The sequence below is a fragment of the Azolla caroliniana genome, unplaced genomic scaffold (assembly GCF_043228905.1).
Source record: "Azolla caroliniana isolate FFs.n. ecotype wild unplaced genomic scaffold, voAzoCaro1.0.p SCAF_16, whole genome shotgun sequence".
In the NCBI taxonomy this organism is placed as follows: domain Eukaryota; kingdom Viridiplantae; phylum Streptophyta; class Polypodiopsida; order Salviniales; family Salviniaceae; genus Azolla; species Azolla caroliniana.
Genome location: NW_028230451.1, coordinates 4,019,435 through 4,038,865, shown reverse-complemented (window position 1 = coordinate 4,038,865; position 19,431 = coordinate 4,019,435). Strand labels below are relative to the sequence as shown.

Here is a 19,431-nt window from a genome sequence, read left to right as displayed (position 1 = left end):
CAAAATTTCAAAGTAAGCCAAAAACCTAGAATAAGGATTTTTATGAAGACATGACTCAAGTGGAAAGCATTCCAACCAATAGGTCAACAAGGAGTCCTTGAAATCATCGTAACACAATGTTTTCGTGTGTCGTCAAACTATCAAGGATAAAAGTCATCATCATTAAAAACAAGAAATGCATGTGAAACTAGATTAAAGAGTACGCCATAAACATAGAAGTAGGATTGTTATGAATCCTTCATTCGAGTAGAAGGCATTGCAACCAATAGGACAATGTGGAGTCCGTGAATTCATTGGTACATGAGAAATCCTTGATTCGAGTAGAAGGCATTGCAACCAATAGGACAATGTGGAGTCCTTGAATTCATTGTTGCATTAGGAAGCACTATTTAGTTTATCTTTCAAGAAACAAGGGAATAAACAATATTGCTAGCGTACCTTGGAATTTGTACATCTCTGAGATTGATTCACCAATATTGTTCGTAAAGAACTAGATACATGGAGCACAATCGAGATCTTTTAGATCAATTGATTGGAATAGCATTACTTAGAAGGGAGGGCGAAGTAGTTTGCATGAATACTGATCATATGGGGTAAACATGTGTTTTTGCCTGAATCAATTTTTTTTTCATTATGGAAGGTATGGAAATCATATTATCTTGGGTATTGGGGGGACTAGTACAACTACTACAACCTTGGGTGTTGAACCCCATTAACCAATTTTGCCAGGCCCGAATCAGGTTATCTCTACCAGAAAATCCAATAATTCTTATAATTAGTTATAGGGATAGACTAATCATTTGTTCCAGAAGTGTTCTCGTTTGTTACGTAATATAAGCTCTTAGAGGGACCGCTCAAGATCGAAAGTAGATGGTAAGGAACACTAATATACACAAGAGATTAGTTAGAGAAATGTAGAAAAAAATGTATATATATATACATATATTCGAATAAGTTTCAATTAATTTGGGGAATTACCAAATAGAAACAAAAAAATTATCCTTTTTTTTAGAGGATTTACAAGGCTCGGCTTTGGTGGGGCTGACTGAGTCATACACCTAGGAAGAATCTCAATCTCGAGTATATTTCTATCTACACGAATCATGACTATTTGGAATGAAACAACCTTTGTAATAGTCTAAACACGTTCATGTTCACAAGTGGAAGGATCGCGCATAAATGGAAGGATAAGGATTATTCCGTTTGATTTTAGTACTTTTTCAGTGATATTACAAAACACATTGATACCAGTATCATACATTCTCAAATATACTATGAAAAAGGTTGAAAATCCACCATTTTCGTGATTTTAAAATAAATAAATAAAGAGGAATTTCAAAAAGTTTAGGGTTTAATTTATATCACAAACTTTACAATCAATGTTTTATTATAAGAAACGATATTCATAGGAATCAAAAGATTTCAAACACATGCTTTTATATTACTCAATTTGTTACAAGCGGAAGGTAGTTATACTTAATAGTCAAAAATACATTCATGATCACTTCTTTACGGAGAATTACTACTATAACTAATATACAATGAAGATGCGTCCTCGTCATCCTCGAATGTACCAATGAATGCATTATCTTCATCATAAATCTAGCGAAAACAAGTTTTTTTTTTTTTTCCGCCTCAGTGATACGGAGCCAAAAGATCTAATATCTTAATTCCTGTCTCAAAGATAGATAATTTGGTATCCAATTGGGTAAAAGCTGGAGCGCACCTGTGAAGCAGAAATTTTATACTACTTTCCACAGGATCCATATTGTCCACGGGTTCGCCAAGGACATTGAAAATTCGGCCAAGGGTAATTTAACCAACAGGAAGGCTAAGAGGGGCTCTTGTATCAACAACACTCATACCTCTCCTTCAACCATCTGTAGCACTCATAGCTACGGCTCTAACTTAGTCACATAGGTTTCATAAAAAAATAATAACTTATATCTATTTAATAGTGTCAAAGAGGATGTACCTCAAATGGTAGAGCCCTCGCTTAGCTTGCGAGATGTATAGGGATCGGTACCCCGCATCTCCAGTTGGTTTATTTTGTTACCCTTCTTCTTTTGACTTTATGGATTAAAGTCATCATGTTTAAATAGGAGAGTGCTTAGGGGACAAAATTAAAGAGTCAGAAACCTAGAAATAGGATTGTGATGAACACATGACTCAAGTGGAAGGCATTCCAAGCAATAGGTCAACAAGGAATCCTTGAAATCATCGGAGTACAATCTTTTAGCATGTCGTCAAACTATCAAGGATAAAAGTCATCATCATTAAAAACAAGAAATGCATGTGAAACTAGCTTAGAGAGTACGCCATAAACATAGAAGTAGGATTGTTATGAATCCTTGATTCAAGTAGAAGGCATTGCAACCAATAGGACAATGTGGAGTCCTTGAATTAATTGGTGCACGAGGAACCACTATTTAGTAACTAAAGTCATATAGGTTTCATCAAAAAATAATTATTTGTATCATTTTGACATTGTCAAAGGGGATGTAGCTCAAATGGTAGAGTACTCGCTTAGCATGCGAGAGTTTCGGGGATCGATACCTTGCACCTCCAATTGGTTTATCTTGATACCCTTCATCTTTATGGATTAAAGTCATCCTTTTTAAATAGAAGAGTGCTTACAGGACAAAATTAAAGAGTAAGCCAGAAACCTAGAAGTGAGATTGTTATGAAGACATGGCTCAAGTGGAAGGCATTCCAACCAATAAGTCAAAAGGAGTCCTTGAAATCATTAGAGCACAATCTTTTAGCATGTCGTCGAACTATCAAGGATAAAAGTCATCATCATTAAAAACAAGAAATGCATGTGAAACTAGATTAAAGAGTACGCCATAAACATAGAAGTAGGATTGTTATGAATCCTTCATTCGAGTAGAAGGCATTGCAACCAATAAGACAATGTGGAGTCCTTCAATTCATTGGTGCACGAGGAACCACTATTTAGTAGTCACATAGGTGTCACCAAGAAATAATTATTTGTATGATTTTGACATTGTCAAAGGGGATGTAGCTCAAATGGTAGAGCGCTTGCTTAGCATGCGAGAGGTATGGGGATCGATACCCTGCATCTCCAATTGGTTTATCTTGATACCCTTCATCTTGATGGATTAAAGTCATCCGTTTTAAATAGAAGAGTGTTTACCCAACAAAATTAAAGTGTAAGCCAGAAACCTAGAAGTAGGATTGTGATGAAGACATGATTCAAGTGGAAAGAAGTCCAACCAATAGGTCAACAAGGAGTCCTTGAAATCATCGGAGCACAAGATTAAAGAGTAAGCCAACCAATAGGTCAACAAGGAGTCCTTGAAATCATCGGAGCACAAGATTAAAGAGTAAGCCAGAAACCAAGAAAATGTTAGGAATCAACCGGGCACAACTGGTTTCACGTTCGTATTCATGTGAAGAAGTCAATAACTAGTACATAGACAAGAAAATTTGTGAAGACGTAGAGACACCGATATTTTGCGTGGAAAACCCGAAATGGGAAAAACTACGGGGGTCCACAAACCCCGAGAAAACAGATCACTAAAGTCAGGAGGAAGTACAAATACGAAACTCAGAGGCACCGACCTTGATTTCTCCTTCGTCTGATAGACGGCCACAAAGTTGCACTCTCACTCTCTCACTCACGATTACAGAGGCAACTACCTCGTTTTAACTTTTCAATAATGATCACTAACTCTCGCTATAAGGTTTGCCCTAGTTGCTTATAAATCAAAGCAACTTTCTGGTTATTTACAAGTATAGCCGCCAGGAGGCATTTTTTACTATTACAATTATAGTCTTCCGAAACGATTTCGGTTTCAGTTTCGGCCTCGGCCGAGATACTCACCAACACGGTTCTTCTCTTCCCATCCGGGGGACATGTTTCCCAATAGAAGAGACATGGCTCAAGTGTTATACATTGCAATCAATCGGTCAATAGGGAGTCCTTAAAATCATTGAAGCACAACGAACCACTATTTAGTTGAAGTATGGGTACCATGACAATATAAAGTATGTTTCTCTACGATTATTTCATTCTCAAGGTTTAAGTAGCTCAAATGGCAGAGCACTCACTTAGCATGCGAGAGGCACATGCATGAATACCCCGCATCTCTTATAGTATGCCAAACTATGGACTGAAGTCATCATCAATAAATAAGAAATTGTTGGAGCACAAGAAACCATTATTAGTTGAAGTTACATAGGTGTCACGACAAAACAATTCTCCTTATCCTCTATGACCCTCTCCATTGTCAAAGGGGGTGTATAGGTCAAATGGTAGAGCACACACAATGCATGATCACAAGGAACCAAAATTTAGATGAAATCACATAGGTTTCATGAAAAAATAATTGTCTTGATGTCCTATGATGACCCTTAATTCTTAAAGGGATGTGGCTCAAATGGTAGAGCGCTTGCTTAGCATGCGAGAGGTACAAGGATCGATACCTTGCATCTCCAATTGTACAAGAGTCTTGATAGTATGCATGTCCAATCTCTTAGCATGTTGTTGAACTATGGATTGAAGTTGTCCTCATGAAATAGGAGTGAAGGCCCAATTGTGGATTGAAGTTGCCATCATGAAATAGGAGTGAAAGCCCAATTATGGATTGAAGTTGCCATCATGAAATGGGAGTGAAAGAACGGAGCACAAGAAACCACTTCCCCTTGCTTTCCCAAAGGGGATGTGGTTTAAATGGTAGAGCGCTCATTTAGCATGTTCGAGGTATGGGGACCGATGATACCCCACATCTCCAATTGATTCTTCTTGATACACTTTATCTCCAATTGCTTAGTGTGTTGTCAAACTATGGATGCTCAATATAGATTCCATTTCCTTACCTCCAATTCAGAATTATGCATGGCAGTGCATTAACAATAGCACCACATATTTATTATACACTGGTGAATCGTTTGTCCCAGAGGATATTGAAGAAGATCTTTCCAAGTTATTAGCCTTTTTCTGCATTCAAATATAGACATGGAGGAGCTTTGTTGAAGATGGCATCCCGCTTGCAAAGCGCAAAGTCCAGCTACTCAAGCATAACCGAAGATTGACTTATGTAATTCCCATAGTCGTCTTTCATCTTGGTCATTACGTGGTACAATACTAATTTCCTCGCAAAACAAAGTGAGACAAAAGGCTTCACATGCGTGTTGTAAGGATTAGCAAGAGACAGGAGAAAAAGACGGATCAAAGGTGCCATTAAATGAAAAAAGACGTTCTTTTTTCCTTTTCTTTGAATGCCCCTTGGAATTTGCATGTTATCTCCTCGTAAGCATGCTTTGTCAACGCCCAAAATACTAGAAAAAACAAAACAAAGTGACAAAACAAAACAAAGTATGCTATCTCCTCGTAAGCATGCTTCGTTACGTGGTACACTACTAATTTCCTCACAAAACAAAGTGAGACAAAAGGCTTCACATGTGTGTTGTAAGGATTAGCAAGAGACAGGAGAAAAAGACAGATCAAAGGTGCCATTAAATGAAAAAAGACGTTCTTTTTTCCTTTTCTTTGAATGCCCCTTGGAATTTGCATGCTATCTCCTCGTAAGCATGCTTTGTCAACGCCCAAAATACTAGAAATTCTCGCTAGAACGGGTTGAGGGTGGACCAAAGGCATTTCAAGGAGATTAAAGAATAGCCCGGGTACTTGACATGAAAACCGAATGATTGGAACTAACGCAAGCACGTAATGTCGACACATGTTTCAGATCATAACAAGGACTAGGGACGTGGATCTTTCACGACAACAATTCTAAGAATGTAGAAATAGAAAGGAAAGGGAAAAGAAAAAGAAAAAAGACACTATTTCACAACAATAAATAAGGATCTGAAGAAAGGTAAGTAAAACTCATAAACAACAATATCTATTATCATGTCACACGGACACAACCCCAATTTCTTTATTATTACTTTTTTAACCTTAGCAAATAAAAAGAAGAAGATTGTCAACAGACAAAAGAACAGAGCTAGACATGAGAAGGGTAATGCAATGGAAGGCTTACAGAAGATTAGATTAGATGGGAGCGGTTCCCATCCCATCCAATCCCCCTGAAAATCTTGTGTGTTTAGTACCACGGAACATATCTTAAGGCATTAATCATGGAGCTTCTTCTTCCATCCCCAATCCCATCATTCCCATGGTCCAAAGATGTCTTGCTTTCCATGCTGCTTCTGCTGGCCCCTCTGCTCTTCTATGGAATCTGCAGAGCATTCGAGTGGATATGGTGGAGGCCACATCACTTACGGCGGGCATTTGAATCCCAAGGTATACCCTGCCTCCCGGCACATTTCTTCTTTGGAAACCTCCTCCAGATTCGCGAGATGGCGGCCGATGCCTGCAAATTTCACATGCCAGAGATCACCCACAACATCTCACCCAGACTCATGCCTCACCTTCAAGCCTGGCAAAGCAGATATGGTATAACATCAATGACAGATTTGCTTAAGCCGCCCCTTCATGTCTTATCATCTAATCTCTCTTTTCACAGGATTAAGAATTTTTGCTTTTTTTCCCTGTTTCTACATATAAGTTTTTCTTATTATTGTGATAAGCATTACATTGTATGCTAATTGTTCAGGGAAGCAATTTGTATATTGGATTGGATCTAAATCTCGCTTCGTCCTCAGCCACCCACACCAAGCCAAGGAAGTTCTCTCCACGAAATTCGGGCACTACCCAAAGCCTATCGGAAGGCCGGACGCGAAAGATTTGATTGGAGATGGATTGGTAGGACTGGAGGGCGAGAAATGGGCTCAGCATCGCCGCATCTTGAACCCGGCTTTCTTCCAGGAGAAGCTCAAGGTTCGCCCGCCCCTCCATTCTTCTTCTTCTTCTTCTTGTGCATCCATAATGTAGTAAGATAGCATGTGAATGTGGAAACGGAAAGGGATTATTCGTTGTTACTTCGGACACCGGTAATAAAGATAGATTATAGATGGCTTCGATTGGATTTGATTGACTTATCATAGATTATAGCTGGCTTGTGTGGGATTTGATTGACTTATCATTTGGTAGATGCAAGTTCTGAATGCATTTTGGAAGATAACAAAGATCATGTGTGTGTGTGTGTGTGTGTGCGCGCGCGCAATATTGGACACTAGGTCATGATACCAACAATTGCATCATGTACAACCACAATGATGGAGCAATGGAAGGAGCAGATAGCCCAAGGCCATGATATAGATGTCCACACTGAGTTCCAAAACCTAACTGCGGACATCATAGCTCGCACGGCTTTCGGGAGCAGCTATCTGGAGGGCAAGCAGGTCTTCGAAATGCAACGCCAACAACAAGTCATGATGAACAAAACATTTACCACTGTCTACATCCCAGGGATGAGGTAGAATGTTACATACCTATATGTTGTTCTTTTGGAATTTAAAGATCAACATATGCCTCTCCATTTCATGTTTTTTTGTTTTTTCTAACATCTTGCTTGATTTGTCTAAATGCATGCATACAAAAAATGGATGCAGATTTATTCCGAATGCATTCAACCGTGCTCGTTGGAAGCTGAATCGCAACATTAACCGAACCCTCAGGAAGCTCATTGAAGACCGCTTACGGTCGGCAGCCAAGATGGGCCATGGAGCTGATTCATATGGCACCGACTTACTTGGGCTCATGATGGCATCTAACCAAGGGGAGATGAAGAGCAACCAGAAGAACCTATCCAGAATGGGTATCCCTGAAATCATTGGAGAATGCAAGACTTTCTTCTTCGCTGGCCACGAGACGACATCCACCCTGCTCACATGGGCATGTCTTCTGCTCGGGACACATACGGAATGGCAAGATCGAGCTCGGGACGAGGTAGTCGCGTTATGCGGCAGAAGTGGGGACATTGTGCCAACGATCGAGGCTGTGAACCAAATGAAGATTGTAAGTGTGTTAAATATTATAGAATTCTGACATATAAAGAAGGGCTTTTACTTTAATGGTTTATGTGGTATTTGGGTAATTTTCATGACCTAATTGAGCTATATATAGTTAACCAATATTGTGTGTAAAAATGGTAGTTGACTATGGTGCTAAACGAGACGTTGAGGCTGTACCCGCCAATCATACTGATGTTGCGGACGGCGGAGAATGAGATGAGGCTAGGAGGTGATGATGGGATGGGGGATGTGGTGATACCAGCGGGGACAAATCTATTCTTGCCGGTGCTCATGTGGCATCACGAGGCCGAGTACTGGGGACCGGACGCGGACGAGTTCCGGCCGGATCGGTTCGAGGGAGGGGTCGCGAAGGCATGCCGGGTGGCCGGGGCATTCCTCCCTTTCTCCACCGGCCCCAGGGTATGTATCGGCCAGGGCTTCGCAATGTTGGAGGCGAAGACGGTGATGGCCACCATTCTAAGGAGCTTTAGCTTCCATGTGTCGCCATCGTACCGGCACGCCCCATCTCTCGTGGTCACATTGCAGCCACAATTTGGATTACAACTTACGTTCAGCCACCTTAACCCTACCCCTTAACGAGCCCTACTCCTCTCTCTCTCTCTCTCTCTCTCTCTCTCTCTCTCTCTCTCTCTCTCTCTCAGGCCTTCCTGCCATGTACACCATTGCTTTCTGAATGATGGTCTCCAAACAGGGACAATGTTCTTTTGTAATTCTGGTTTGGCTCCAAATTTGCTTCAAAAGGAAATGTGTCCAAGGAGTGTACATATATTAGAAATAATACAACCATAAAACAAGTTTGGGCTCTTAATGATGTTGTGGGGAACTAAACTGCGTTGTTGGTTAAAATCTGGGTAATCCCATCTCTTTATTCCGGATTCGTGCCCCTCTCTTAATTAGAAGGTGAACATGTCAATTGATTTGGCAAGGGTTTGTTTAGTTATGGAGTACGTGTTTTGGGTTTCGGGTTTCTCCTTTCACGTGGGAAACACCCCTTATCCATCCTACCAACTTGAACAATGTAGTTACATCGGCTTCATCTATCAGTCTATCCCTCTCATTTTTCCCTCTTCATGTGAATAGATTATAGGACCTCATTGTACTCTATGTGTAAAACACATGCTTCATGTTTTTCATTTCCATGGTACATAAGCGAGAAAGTTAGAAAGATCGTCATTCATGCACACATTGCTCAAATGAAAGACTATTCACACCATTATGCAAAGCCTACACAACCATATGAATGAGTCTCTCAGCACAATTCATTTGGATGGGGTAATCTATGGAAGCACTCCTCAAAACCCTATTTTCTAATCAACTCCCAACTTGAAGCCATTTATATATTAGACAAGTAAATTATGCAGTATGGTTTTGTCAACCCTATGTATCACTCTATTCTAGTCTTTTGATGTTAACATCTATACGTGTGTGCACTTGTGTGTATATAGAACATGTATATGGTAACATCACCAATAACTATGACATATACATACATCTATATGCTAGCATCACCCTTATATGTGTGTCATCATTATTTAGTTTAGGATCGTATGACCTCTAGTTTCTTCTTCCAATTTCATATATGTTGGTGCTTTTTAGCCTAGTATTGTATTTGTGTTTGTAAATGAGGTAGATGGATGTGAAAGGCATACGTGTGTTGTTGACAAAGCAATTTGGCTCAATCATAGTTATCCAAAATATGTAATAGGCAAAAGGCAAAGTGGTTTAATGAGGATAAATGATTGGTTGCAAACTAAATGTCAATGATTATTTTATGAGCCAACATGTCACTATGGGGAAACCTTAGTGACCACCCCTTTTATTCAACAATCATTGAAGATGTACAATATATGATGTGCTTCGTAACACGCATTTTAGACCGAAACCATAGATTTCGTTGGATGCACCAATATTCCAAGAAAGGGCTTAGACATGCATTGAAACAATACTTTTGAAAATGAGGCATCTAATGTATCAATACAACCACACATCTAGACTAGACTTTTCTTTCTAGAGAGCATTTCAATTCCTAGTCTCTAGAGATCACTGCATCACCTTCAAGCATTCCATGGGTTGTAAAACGTTTCTAAATAAGAAATGAAGAAGAAGCGCGCTACAAGTGTGCAAAAGATAATTCATAGATTGCAATATACACAATCATGAGGCTATTTTTCACGATGCCTCACATATGCATTTGAGCATAAGATTCCAATATATCCTATGTTGTACATACAAAATATAATTCATAGATTCAAATATTCACATTTGTGAGGAAAAATTTCACTAATACCTCACGTATGCATTCAAACATGAGATTTTGTAGAAATATATTGTTGTTTTTTCCGAAGACAGGGTGTTTCCCATTAGTTAGGTAAAGTGTCTTTAGAGTCCGATATGTACACTAGTAATGTATCATAGACACTTAATAGTTGTATCTACCACGCTACCCTATGTGACACACTCCTCTCTATTTATCAATGAACTCCTATAAAACTGATATTGATCACAAATAGCAAAAAGATATTGTAATCTTCATATATTACAGGACCACCAATTTGTGTTGATCATCCTGACACCTGCAAAATCTCAAAAAAATACCGTGTACCTTCCTAGTTGGGTTGCCATGGTGGATATAGCCATTTAGGCGTGGTATAACACCACTTCGGTACACCGTTTACATAGTCCACCAAGGGTGCATTTGTTTTGATAGTTTTTTTCTTCTCATTTCTTGGTCATCTTTTCAGTGATTTTTTCTTCTCTTTTCATCCTTCGTATTCCTGCTCTTGTTATTCATTTCTTCACACTCCACTGCTCCCATCTCTCCTACAACTTTGCATCATCGAGTTGCCTTGCAAGGTGCAACATCAATGATTCTAGTATAATATGATTTGTCTTATGCTTCATGTTTCTAGTATAATGTGATTTGTCTGATGCTTCATGATTCTAGTATTTATCACCCAAATTAGGACTTTCTTTAAAATTTGTCTTAAATTTTCTAGTTAAAAACATTTAACAAAATGAATGTTTTTTTTTTCATTCTTCATGACTTCTTTTTTGGTGAATATTGTGAATATTTTGCAAGGCGAATATGTTGACGAATATGAATATTTCAATCTATGACATAATTATTTAAGGACAATATTTGAACCTTTTGCGAAGCCATGTAAAAGGGAGCAAAGACCAAAAGGCTCTTTACTATTTTATAAAGTTCATATAGATATATAAAGGGCTCTAAATAAAGGTTTTTTATATGATAGATTATGGTAGAAATTTGTTGTCGTGGTAGTTCTATTTACTTTGTCGATAAAGGTCTTGAGATCAAATCATATTCTAATCTATGTTAAGTTGCTCCTTACCTTAATATTCAATATCTCTTTTGTTTAACCAAAGTATTATTCTGAAATTTTGTACAATATTTGAACCTTTTGCGAATAATAATCCTTCCTAACTATTGGGAAAGTAGCTTCATTTTGGAAAAAAAAGAGAGAGACCAAAAGGCTCTTTACTATTTTATTAAGTTTAAATATATATATAAAGGGCTGTAAATAAAGGTTTTTTATGTGCTAGAAACTTTATGGTAGAAATTTGTTGTCGTGGTGGTTGTATTTACTTTGTCGATAAAAGTCTAGAGATCAAATCATATTCTAATCTACGTTAAGTTGCCCCTTACCTTAATATTCAATATCTCTTTTGTTTAACCAAAGTATTATTCTCAAATTTGTACATCGCATTAATCACATTAATCACCTGGTCTAGCACCCAAAGGTTTTACCCACATACGCATGCATAGACCCAACATGAGCTTATTCCACATTTGGTGAACCCAATATGAATGGGTGGTAGGGAGGTGGGAAAAGAGGAGTGATGTTGAAGATGGAGGCGTCGATTCGAAAAAAAAAATGGAGTTCCTCAAATTTATGTGCTCCATGGAGTAGATGATTGAGGTAGAAAGAGGAATCACGTGCTTGACACAGCCATTCATGTGCCAAAAAAATCAAAAGATGCTTTGAGATGAATTTTATGGAGCACTTGAGGATGTAGTGAATCTATGATGTGTATGATTATGATGCTAAGAATAATGATGGTATGTGTGATGATTATTGTGATTGTAATTTGTGATCATAAAATGATGATGATGAGGTTGAGGATGAGTGTAATGATGAAACAATCAAGGAAGGTGTAAATACAATGAAAAAAATGGTTTTTGTAGTTATTGCAGTTTTGGTTAGGATAAAGTTGACTGCAAATACAATGAAAATGATAAGGGTGAATGTCAAGACTCAATCGGTGATGAGTAGGGTTTTTTTTTTTTCCAAAAAAGAATATACTCCATTAGTTAAAATATACATGAACACGATCCCTTTCTCAGGTAGGCCGTGCCAAGATTATCCTAGCCTACACACGAGAGATCTCACTTATTTATCTTACACTTTTACATATGACTCAAGCCATCCTTACAGATACATCACCTACCTTCACTATCCCACTTGCCATGTCTTTCACGCCCCTCGTTCAACTAATGGGAGGGGGAAACAGCCATCTAGGTACATCATACTTCCATAGTATATCCAATCCATTTGCTGCGGTGTACGACACTGATGAGTAGGGTTTTTGTGATGACAATGCGTTTTTTCATGGTGATTATAAGGGCGTGGGTGTGTCAAAATGTGATATAATTATGAGGTTTTTCATGATGAGTATAGAAAAAATAGTTTTTGATGATGTGAGTGATGTTGAAAAATATGATGACAATAAGATGAACGATGACATGTGTGTATTTTATAATGACATAACTTGGAAGAATGGTGTACTATAGTTGAAAATAATGATGTGGGGTATGATGTCGATCTGCTTAAAATTATGTGGCTAGGATTGATAAGGGAAAGGATGTGTTAAGTTATGGATGATTAACATTTTGATAAGTGGGATTGATTTGTGATGCAATATAGGTTCTATGCTTGATGGTAAGAATAACACTATACTAGATACATCATACAAGTGTGTTTGATGAGGATAAGATTATGGTTAATAATGATGTTAATATAGGGTTTAATACTTGCCATCCTCGTTAATTACATTCTTTATATAATAAACGTTAAAAAATAAATTAATATAAAGCCCCTATCCCTTCTTTCAGTTGTGGATAGAATGATGAATGAAATCAGGGATCAAAACTTTGCTTAACATTCCTTTGGTTCACACATGAGATTAAATTTAATGTTGACTCTCACGGTTCACCTAGTATGTAAGGGACATTTTGGCGTTGATTTGTTTCTTGTAGGCTAGGATATTTGATGGCGAATTGGAACCTTGTGACTAATACACATTATCCAATCACGATTGGTTGTTATCCGATGGCCTAACTACTCTAAAACAAGTCCTTTCACACTCGTTAGAAAGGGACTAAATGTAGATCAAAATAAGTGATCCAAATTAATTGGTGGAACCAAAACTAGAAGTTTCTAGATATAAACATGCTTAAATACAACCTTACCAATGTGTGATGTGATATCAACTTGATACTTATTAACTCGAGTTTGCCTATGGCTACTGTTGGCATAAAAGGCTGACTCCTTCCAAGTTGTATCCATCCAAGTTTGAACTCGTTAATAAGTTAGGGTTTAGTATATAAGCAAATACCTAAGATTGTAATGAGTGATGATGAGTGATAGAGAAACGAAGCGTCTGTTTATTGAATCTCAGAGAGAGAACGCAGTAATATGAAGCTTTCCATTAAAGCTCGGTCTACTGTCTAAGTCTCGATTCACTGTATTTTCTGTGCATAAGCGAACAGGTCCGTAAACGTTTTCCGCATTGTTATTGCTAGAAGGCCGGTAACACGCATACGTACATATATACACATATATCCCACAACTGGTATTAGAGCGACCTTGCTGCACGACGACAACAGACAACAGAAGAAGCTGAAAGAAAAGACCAGGTCAGAAATCTCAATTCCACAAACAAAATATGACTTCAACATCTGGAACAAGAGTTGAAATCAGAAAATTCAACGGCAAAAACTTTGCCTTGTGGAAGGAGATGATGTAGGATGTGTTGATCATTTGAAGACAGGTCGAAGCCATTCGGCACAGCGAAAAACCTGCTTCAATGACAGCCGAGGAGTGGAGATCAATGGACGAAATTGCACGCTCCACCATCCGAATGCATCTGGCCAAAACCATCTATTTCAACATGGTGAAAGAGACGACAATGTTCTCATTGTGGGAGAAGCTACAAGCTGTTTATGAAAAGAAGTCCTCATCTTCGAAACTAATTTTGATCAAACAACTGTTCAACATGAAGATGAGAGAGACCGATCCGACAACCTCCCACATCAACACCTTCATTCGGGTGTTGTCAGAGCTCTCGTCACAAGGGATTAACTTCGAAGAAGAAGTGAAATCCCTTGCCCTCCTATCGAGCTTGCTGACGAGTTGGGAGGTATTCTGTATGACATACGCCAATAGCCGACGAGTCCTAAATCTAGACGAAACAGTTGGCTAAGTCCTCACAGAGGACATTAGGCGAAAATCGATGGGACTAAGCATCGATGAGTCGGCAGAAGCCCATCACTCGACGAAGTCGTTCGATCGACATAGTCGAACGAAAGAACAAGCCGATAGAACCGGTCGACGCTACAACCGATCGAAAACAAGGGTTGACCGACAACGGTCGAAGTCGAAAATGGGCCGAACAAGTGAGTACTGCACACACTGTAGGAAAGCTAGCCACAATGTTTCTGACTGCTGGTCAATAAAAAGAAAAGAGAGTGACCGGCGATCCGACTGGAATCGGGGACGTTCTGACTCAAACCACTCTCCAATCAGAAACCAGATCAACGTTATCGACACCCGATCCGGAGAAATCCTCTCCTTAGAGGACTCAATGATCGGAGAAGTCCTCTACAGTGCACAAGTTGCACACATGTGGCTACTAAACTCTGGTGCCACATTTCACATGACCCCCAACATTGAATGGTTCTTGAACTATTCAGCTAATGCCAGCGGCACAATCTGACTAGGAAACGGGCAGGAGTGCAAGATAGCTGGAACCAGGGAGGTTCCCATCAGATTGCCAAATGGCAACACAATAACCCTGCACCGAGTTCGGCACGTACCCGATCTAAAGAGGAGTCTGGTCTCCATCGGCATGTTAGCCGAAGACGGGTATCGAACGACTCTACACGAGTTGACATGGGTGATCAGCCGAGGAAACCTCAAAATCGGTAGTGGGCACAAGTATAAAAATCTATAGCCATTGATGGCGATCAACCCTGAAGGGGTTGTGAACGTAGTTGAGAAAACCGACCCAAACTTATGGCATGGCCGACTTGGCGACATGTCTCAAGCCGGACTTGATCGGCTGATGTCGGTCGGCTACATCCTGAAAACCCAAGCAAAGACGGACTTCTGCGAGCATTGTCGATATGGAAAAAAGACCTGAAGTCCGCACTCTCTCCAGTACGAGGCAATACGACAACCCCTAGAGTTTGTGCACACAGAAATATGTGGGCCCATGCTAGAGCGATCACTGGGAGGCTCCCGATACTTCATCACATTCGTAGATGACTGTACACGGAAAGTTTGGGCATACTCCATCAAGTCCAAAGATGAAGCGTTCGAGGTCTTCACTTAATGGATATCTGAAGTGGAGAACTGGTCGGGACATAGAGTGAAGACACTCCGATCCGACAACAGAGATGAGTACACATCCAGAGCCTTCAAATAGTACCTGTCCGAAAAAGGAATCTGACACCAAAAGACTGTTCCCTACACACCCATGCAAAATGGAGTGGCAGAACGGATCAATAGGACGATCCAGGAGAGAGTGACGACAATGCTACAGCAAGTCGGACTGAAGTTGGAATTCTGGGCTAAGGCATTGCAGACGACAGTGTATCTGATAAATCTAGCGCCGTCAAGAGCAAATAGGCTTGAAGTGCCACAAGCACTATGGTCAAGCAAGTAGTTGACCTACGACAGGCTCCATATATTCGGATGCAAAGCCTACTCGTTCATCCCTAGGGACTAAAGGACAAAGTTGGCACCCCATGCAACAAAGTGCATATTTCTTGGTTATGGAACCGATGGGGACTTCGGCTATAGGCTATGGGATCCTGAGAACTGGAAACTGATCCGGAGCAATGACGTGGTCTTCAATGAAGACTCTATCTTCTCTCAGCGGAACCAACAAAAAACAGTTGGTAAGAAGGTATCCTTCAAAGATGACAACACTATCGTAGAAGGACCGACCCACCGGGCCAAATTGGAGACTCGACAAACAGTCGAACTCCAACAAGCTACCAACTTCCCTTCCGACACCGAATCGGCAACAAGTCCTATCGTCGAACTCAAAGGAAAAGTCACCAAGAGACACTTAGTAAGAAAAGAGTCGACGACAACCACAAGGGAGGACAACCAAACACCGCCGAAATCCCAAACCAGGGGCGGGACACCTAACAAGCTCATGTCACAACTGGTTCAACAACTACCGATCGCCAAACGGAACCGATTAAAGGATCCGAACCAGATATTACGACACCTAGGAGATCTGGACAAGCTCGAAGGCAAACAGAGTTTTATCACCCAGGCCTCGACTATGTCAACTACATGGATGCAGGCAAACCAAGCACCTATGACGAAGCTATAGCCGCATTGGATGCCGAAACATGGCTACATGCCATGAAATCCGAAATGGACTCGATTCATCAGAATCAGGCATGGGAGCTAGTTTAACTACTAGCTAGAAGGAAGCCGCTACCTTGCAAATGGGTTTTCCGATACAAGTATGTATCCGACTCAGAGAAACCGAAGTACAATGCTCGACTTGTTGCGAAAGGATTCAAATAGGAATACGTGGTCTACTACAACGAGATATTCTTGTTAAGAAATCGACGGTTTCAAAACCTTCAGCTCTCGGCCACAACCGAGGAAACACGAGTCAGTGCAGCAGTAAATCCAAAACAAAGAGAGAGACTCGAATGCACAGGGTTTAACGTGGAAAACCCTAAACGGGAAAAACCACGGGAGTGCAAGACTCCAACTATCACTATACGCAGGGAATGTACAATGGCGAGCTGCAAGGCAACGACCTTGAGCTCGCTGTCCTCGCCACAGGCGGCGGTATTACACAGAGGCGTCGACCTCTTCCTTTCTCTCTCTCTCTCTCTCGGCTGTTCTCACTTCGCTCCCTCTAAGTGGAAAAACAGAAAAAATGAGCAACAACTACCACAGCAACAGCAACAATAAACAGTTTGCCCTAAGTCATATTTATACACATATGACTTTCGGGCTATTTACAAATATAGCCTTAAGGGCCCTTGGTAAACATATTCACAAATATGTCCCCGCATCCGGATCTCTCTCCGGGTACATTCGTCATCCGGCTCCGTAGCCGGGGTCTTCATCATCCGGCTCCGTAGCCGGGTACTCTTCATTCGGCTTCATGCCGGGTACTCTTCATCCTCCGGTTCCGTAACCGCAACCGGGCTTGCCGTCATTCATCTCCGGACATCCCATCCGGAAGGGACCGAAATCCCAACAAACTCCCCCTTCACTTCGGCATGGGATGTCTTTCCAGTCCGATCCTCTTCCGGCATGCTTCCAGCTTGTCGGGTGTGAGCACCTTGGTCAGCATATCCGACCCGTTCTCGTCCGTGTGAATCTTCGTCAGCACGAACTCCTTGTCTTCTATCCTTTCCCGGATCCAGTGATATCTTCGCTGGATGTGCTTCGTCCGGGAGTGATAGGCCGCGTTCTTCGCAAGGTGGATGGCACTCTGATTGTCGCAGTAGAGTCGGTACTCCTCCTGCCGGATACCGAGCTCTTTAATGAAGTCCTTCATCCATATTATTTCCTTGCCGGCTTCAACAGCCGCCATGTACTCCGCCTCCGTGGTTGACAACGCAACCGTCTTCTGCAGCCTCGACTGCCACGAAACAGCTCCCCCTGCATACGTCATCACATACCCTGATGTGGACCGGCTGGTATCTGCATCAGCCGACATATCCGAATTGGTAAAGCCGTCGAGTTCGGGCTTAACGGAGCCGAATCGGAGGCACACGTTTGTCGTGCCCTTCAGGTATCGGAGTATCCACTTGACCGCGTTCCAGTGCTCTTTGCCGGGATTGCTCATGTACCGGCTCACCACTCCGACTGCATATCCGATGTCCGGTCTTGTACACACCATTGCGTACATCAAGCTTCCGACGGCAGAGGCATATGGTACTTTCATCATGTCCTCCTTCTCAGCCTTTGTCTTGGGGCTTTGCTTGCTGGACAACTTGCAGTTTGCCGGGAGGGTTGACCCGACCGGTCTTGCTTCCGACATGTTGAACCGGTGAAGCACCTTTGTCACGTACTTCTCCTGTGACAGCCACAACTGCTTCTTCTTCTGGTCCCGGATGATGTGCATCCCTAGTATTTGCCTCGCCGGACCCAGGTCCTTCATTGAGAAGGTTCGGTGAAGCGCTTTCTTCAGCATCCGTATCTTGACCTGGTCCCGTCCGACGATCAACATGTCGTCCACGTACAGGAGGAGTATTAGAAAGTCTCCTCCTTCGAACTTCTTCACAAACACGCAGTGATCGGACTGCGTTTTGTGGTACCCTTTGTCGGTCATGAAGGAGTCGAACTTCCGGTACCACTGCCGGGGAGCCTGCTTCAGTCCGTAAAGGCTCTTCTTCAACCGGCATACCAGGTGCTCCTTCCCTTTCTTCTCAAATCCTTCCGGTTGCTGCATGTAGATCTCTTCTTCGAGGTCACCGTGAAGGAATGCCGTCTTCACGTCCATCTATTCTACCTCGAGGTCCATGCTTGCCGCTATGCTCAGCACCGTCCGGATGGAGGTCATCTTCACTACCGGGGCAAATATCTCGTCGAAGTCGACGCCCTTCTTCTGCTGGAACCCTTTCACCACGATCCTGGCTTTGTATCTCGGGGGGTTTCCGGCATCTCCCGGTTTCAGCTTGAACACCCACTTGTTTCGAAGTGCCCGCTTTCCTTTCGGCAACTCCACAAGTTCATATGTGTGGTTCTCATGCAGGGAATCCATCTCCTCCTGCATGGCACTTAACCACCTGCGGCTATGGGTGTCAAGCTTTGCTTCTTCAAAACTCTCCGGCTCCCCCTCGTCGGTTAGCAGCACGTGCTCTGGTTCCGGAAATCTCCGGGGAGCCCTTCTCTCTCTTAGAGGATATCTCCGTTCCGGAGCTTCGGTAACCGGCTCCTCCGTTTCCTCTTCATTCGAATCCATTTCGGGATCGGGGCCGGTTCCGGTATCGGTTTCATCTTCCTCGGCCGGTTCTGTTTCTTCACCGTCTTCGGCCGGATCCTCGAGTGCTAACCGGTCCCCTTCCGGTCGGGACTGCTCCTCGTAGAGTTGATTCTCACCGGTCGACTTGGAGCTCTTCATCTTCTTCTCCGACTCCTAGTCGGCGAGTGTCTTGTCCTCCATGAAGATGATATCTCGACTCCTGAATATCTTCTTGTCGACCGGGTCCCATACTCGGTAGCCGAACTCGTCGTT

At 41.6% G+C, this 19,431-nt stretch overlaps 1 protein-coding gene across 1 annotated transcript; it reads left to right on the top strand.

The window, feature by feature from the left end:
- The first annotated feature begins 5,985 nt into the window (after window positions 1–5,985).
- On the top strand, window positions 5,986–8,713 carry LOC147853669 (cytochrome P450 CYP72A616-like). The gene is made up of 5 exons (XM_087332270.1): window positions 5,986–6,424; window positions 6,585–6,808; window positions 7,108–7,346; window positions 7,483–7,888; window positions 8,026–8,713. The coding sequence occupies exons 1-5, from the start codon at window positions 6,106–6,108 to the stop codon at window positions 8,479–8,481; spliced, it is 1,644 nt and encodes a 547-aa protein (XP_087188396.1). The 5' UTR covers window positions 5,986–6,105; the 3' UTR covers window positions 8,482–8,713.
- The last annotated feature ends 10,718 nt before the right edge of the window (window positions 8,714–19,431 follow it).

Coding starts and splice junctions, on each gene's coding strand:
- LOC147853669 (XM_087332270.1), top strand. CDS start 6,106: ATGGAGCTTCTTCTTCCATCCCCAATCCCATCATTCCCATGGTCCAAA. Junction 7,347..7,482: donor GTCTACATCCCAGGGATGAG/GTAGAATGTTAC, acceptor AAATGGATGCAG/ATTTATTCCGAATGCATTCA. Junction 7,889..8,025: donor CTGTGAACCAAATGAAGATT/GTAAGTGTGTTA, acceptor TAAAAATGGTAG/TTGACTATGGTGCTAAACGA.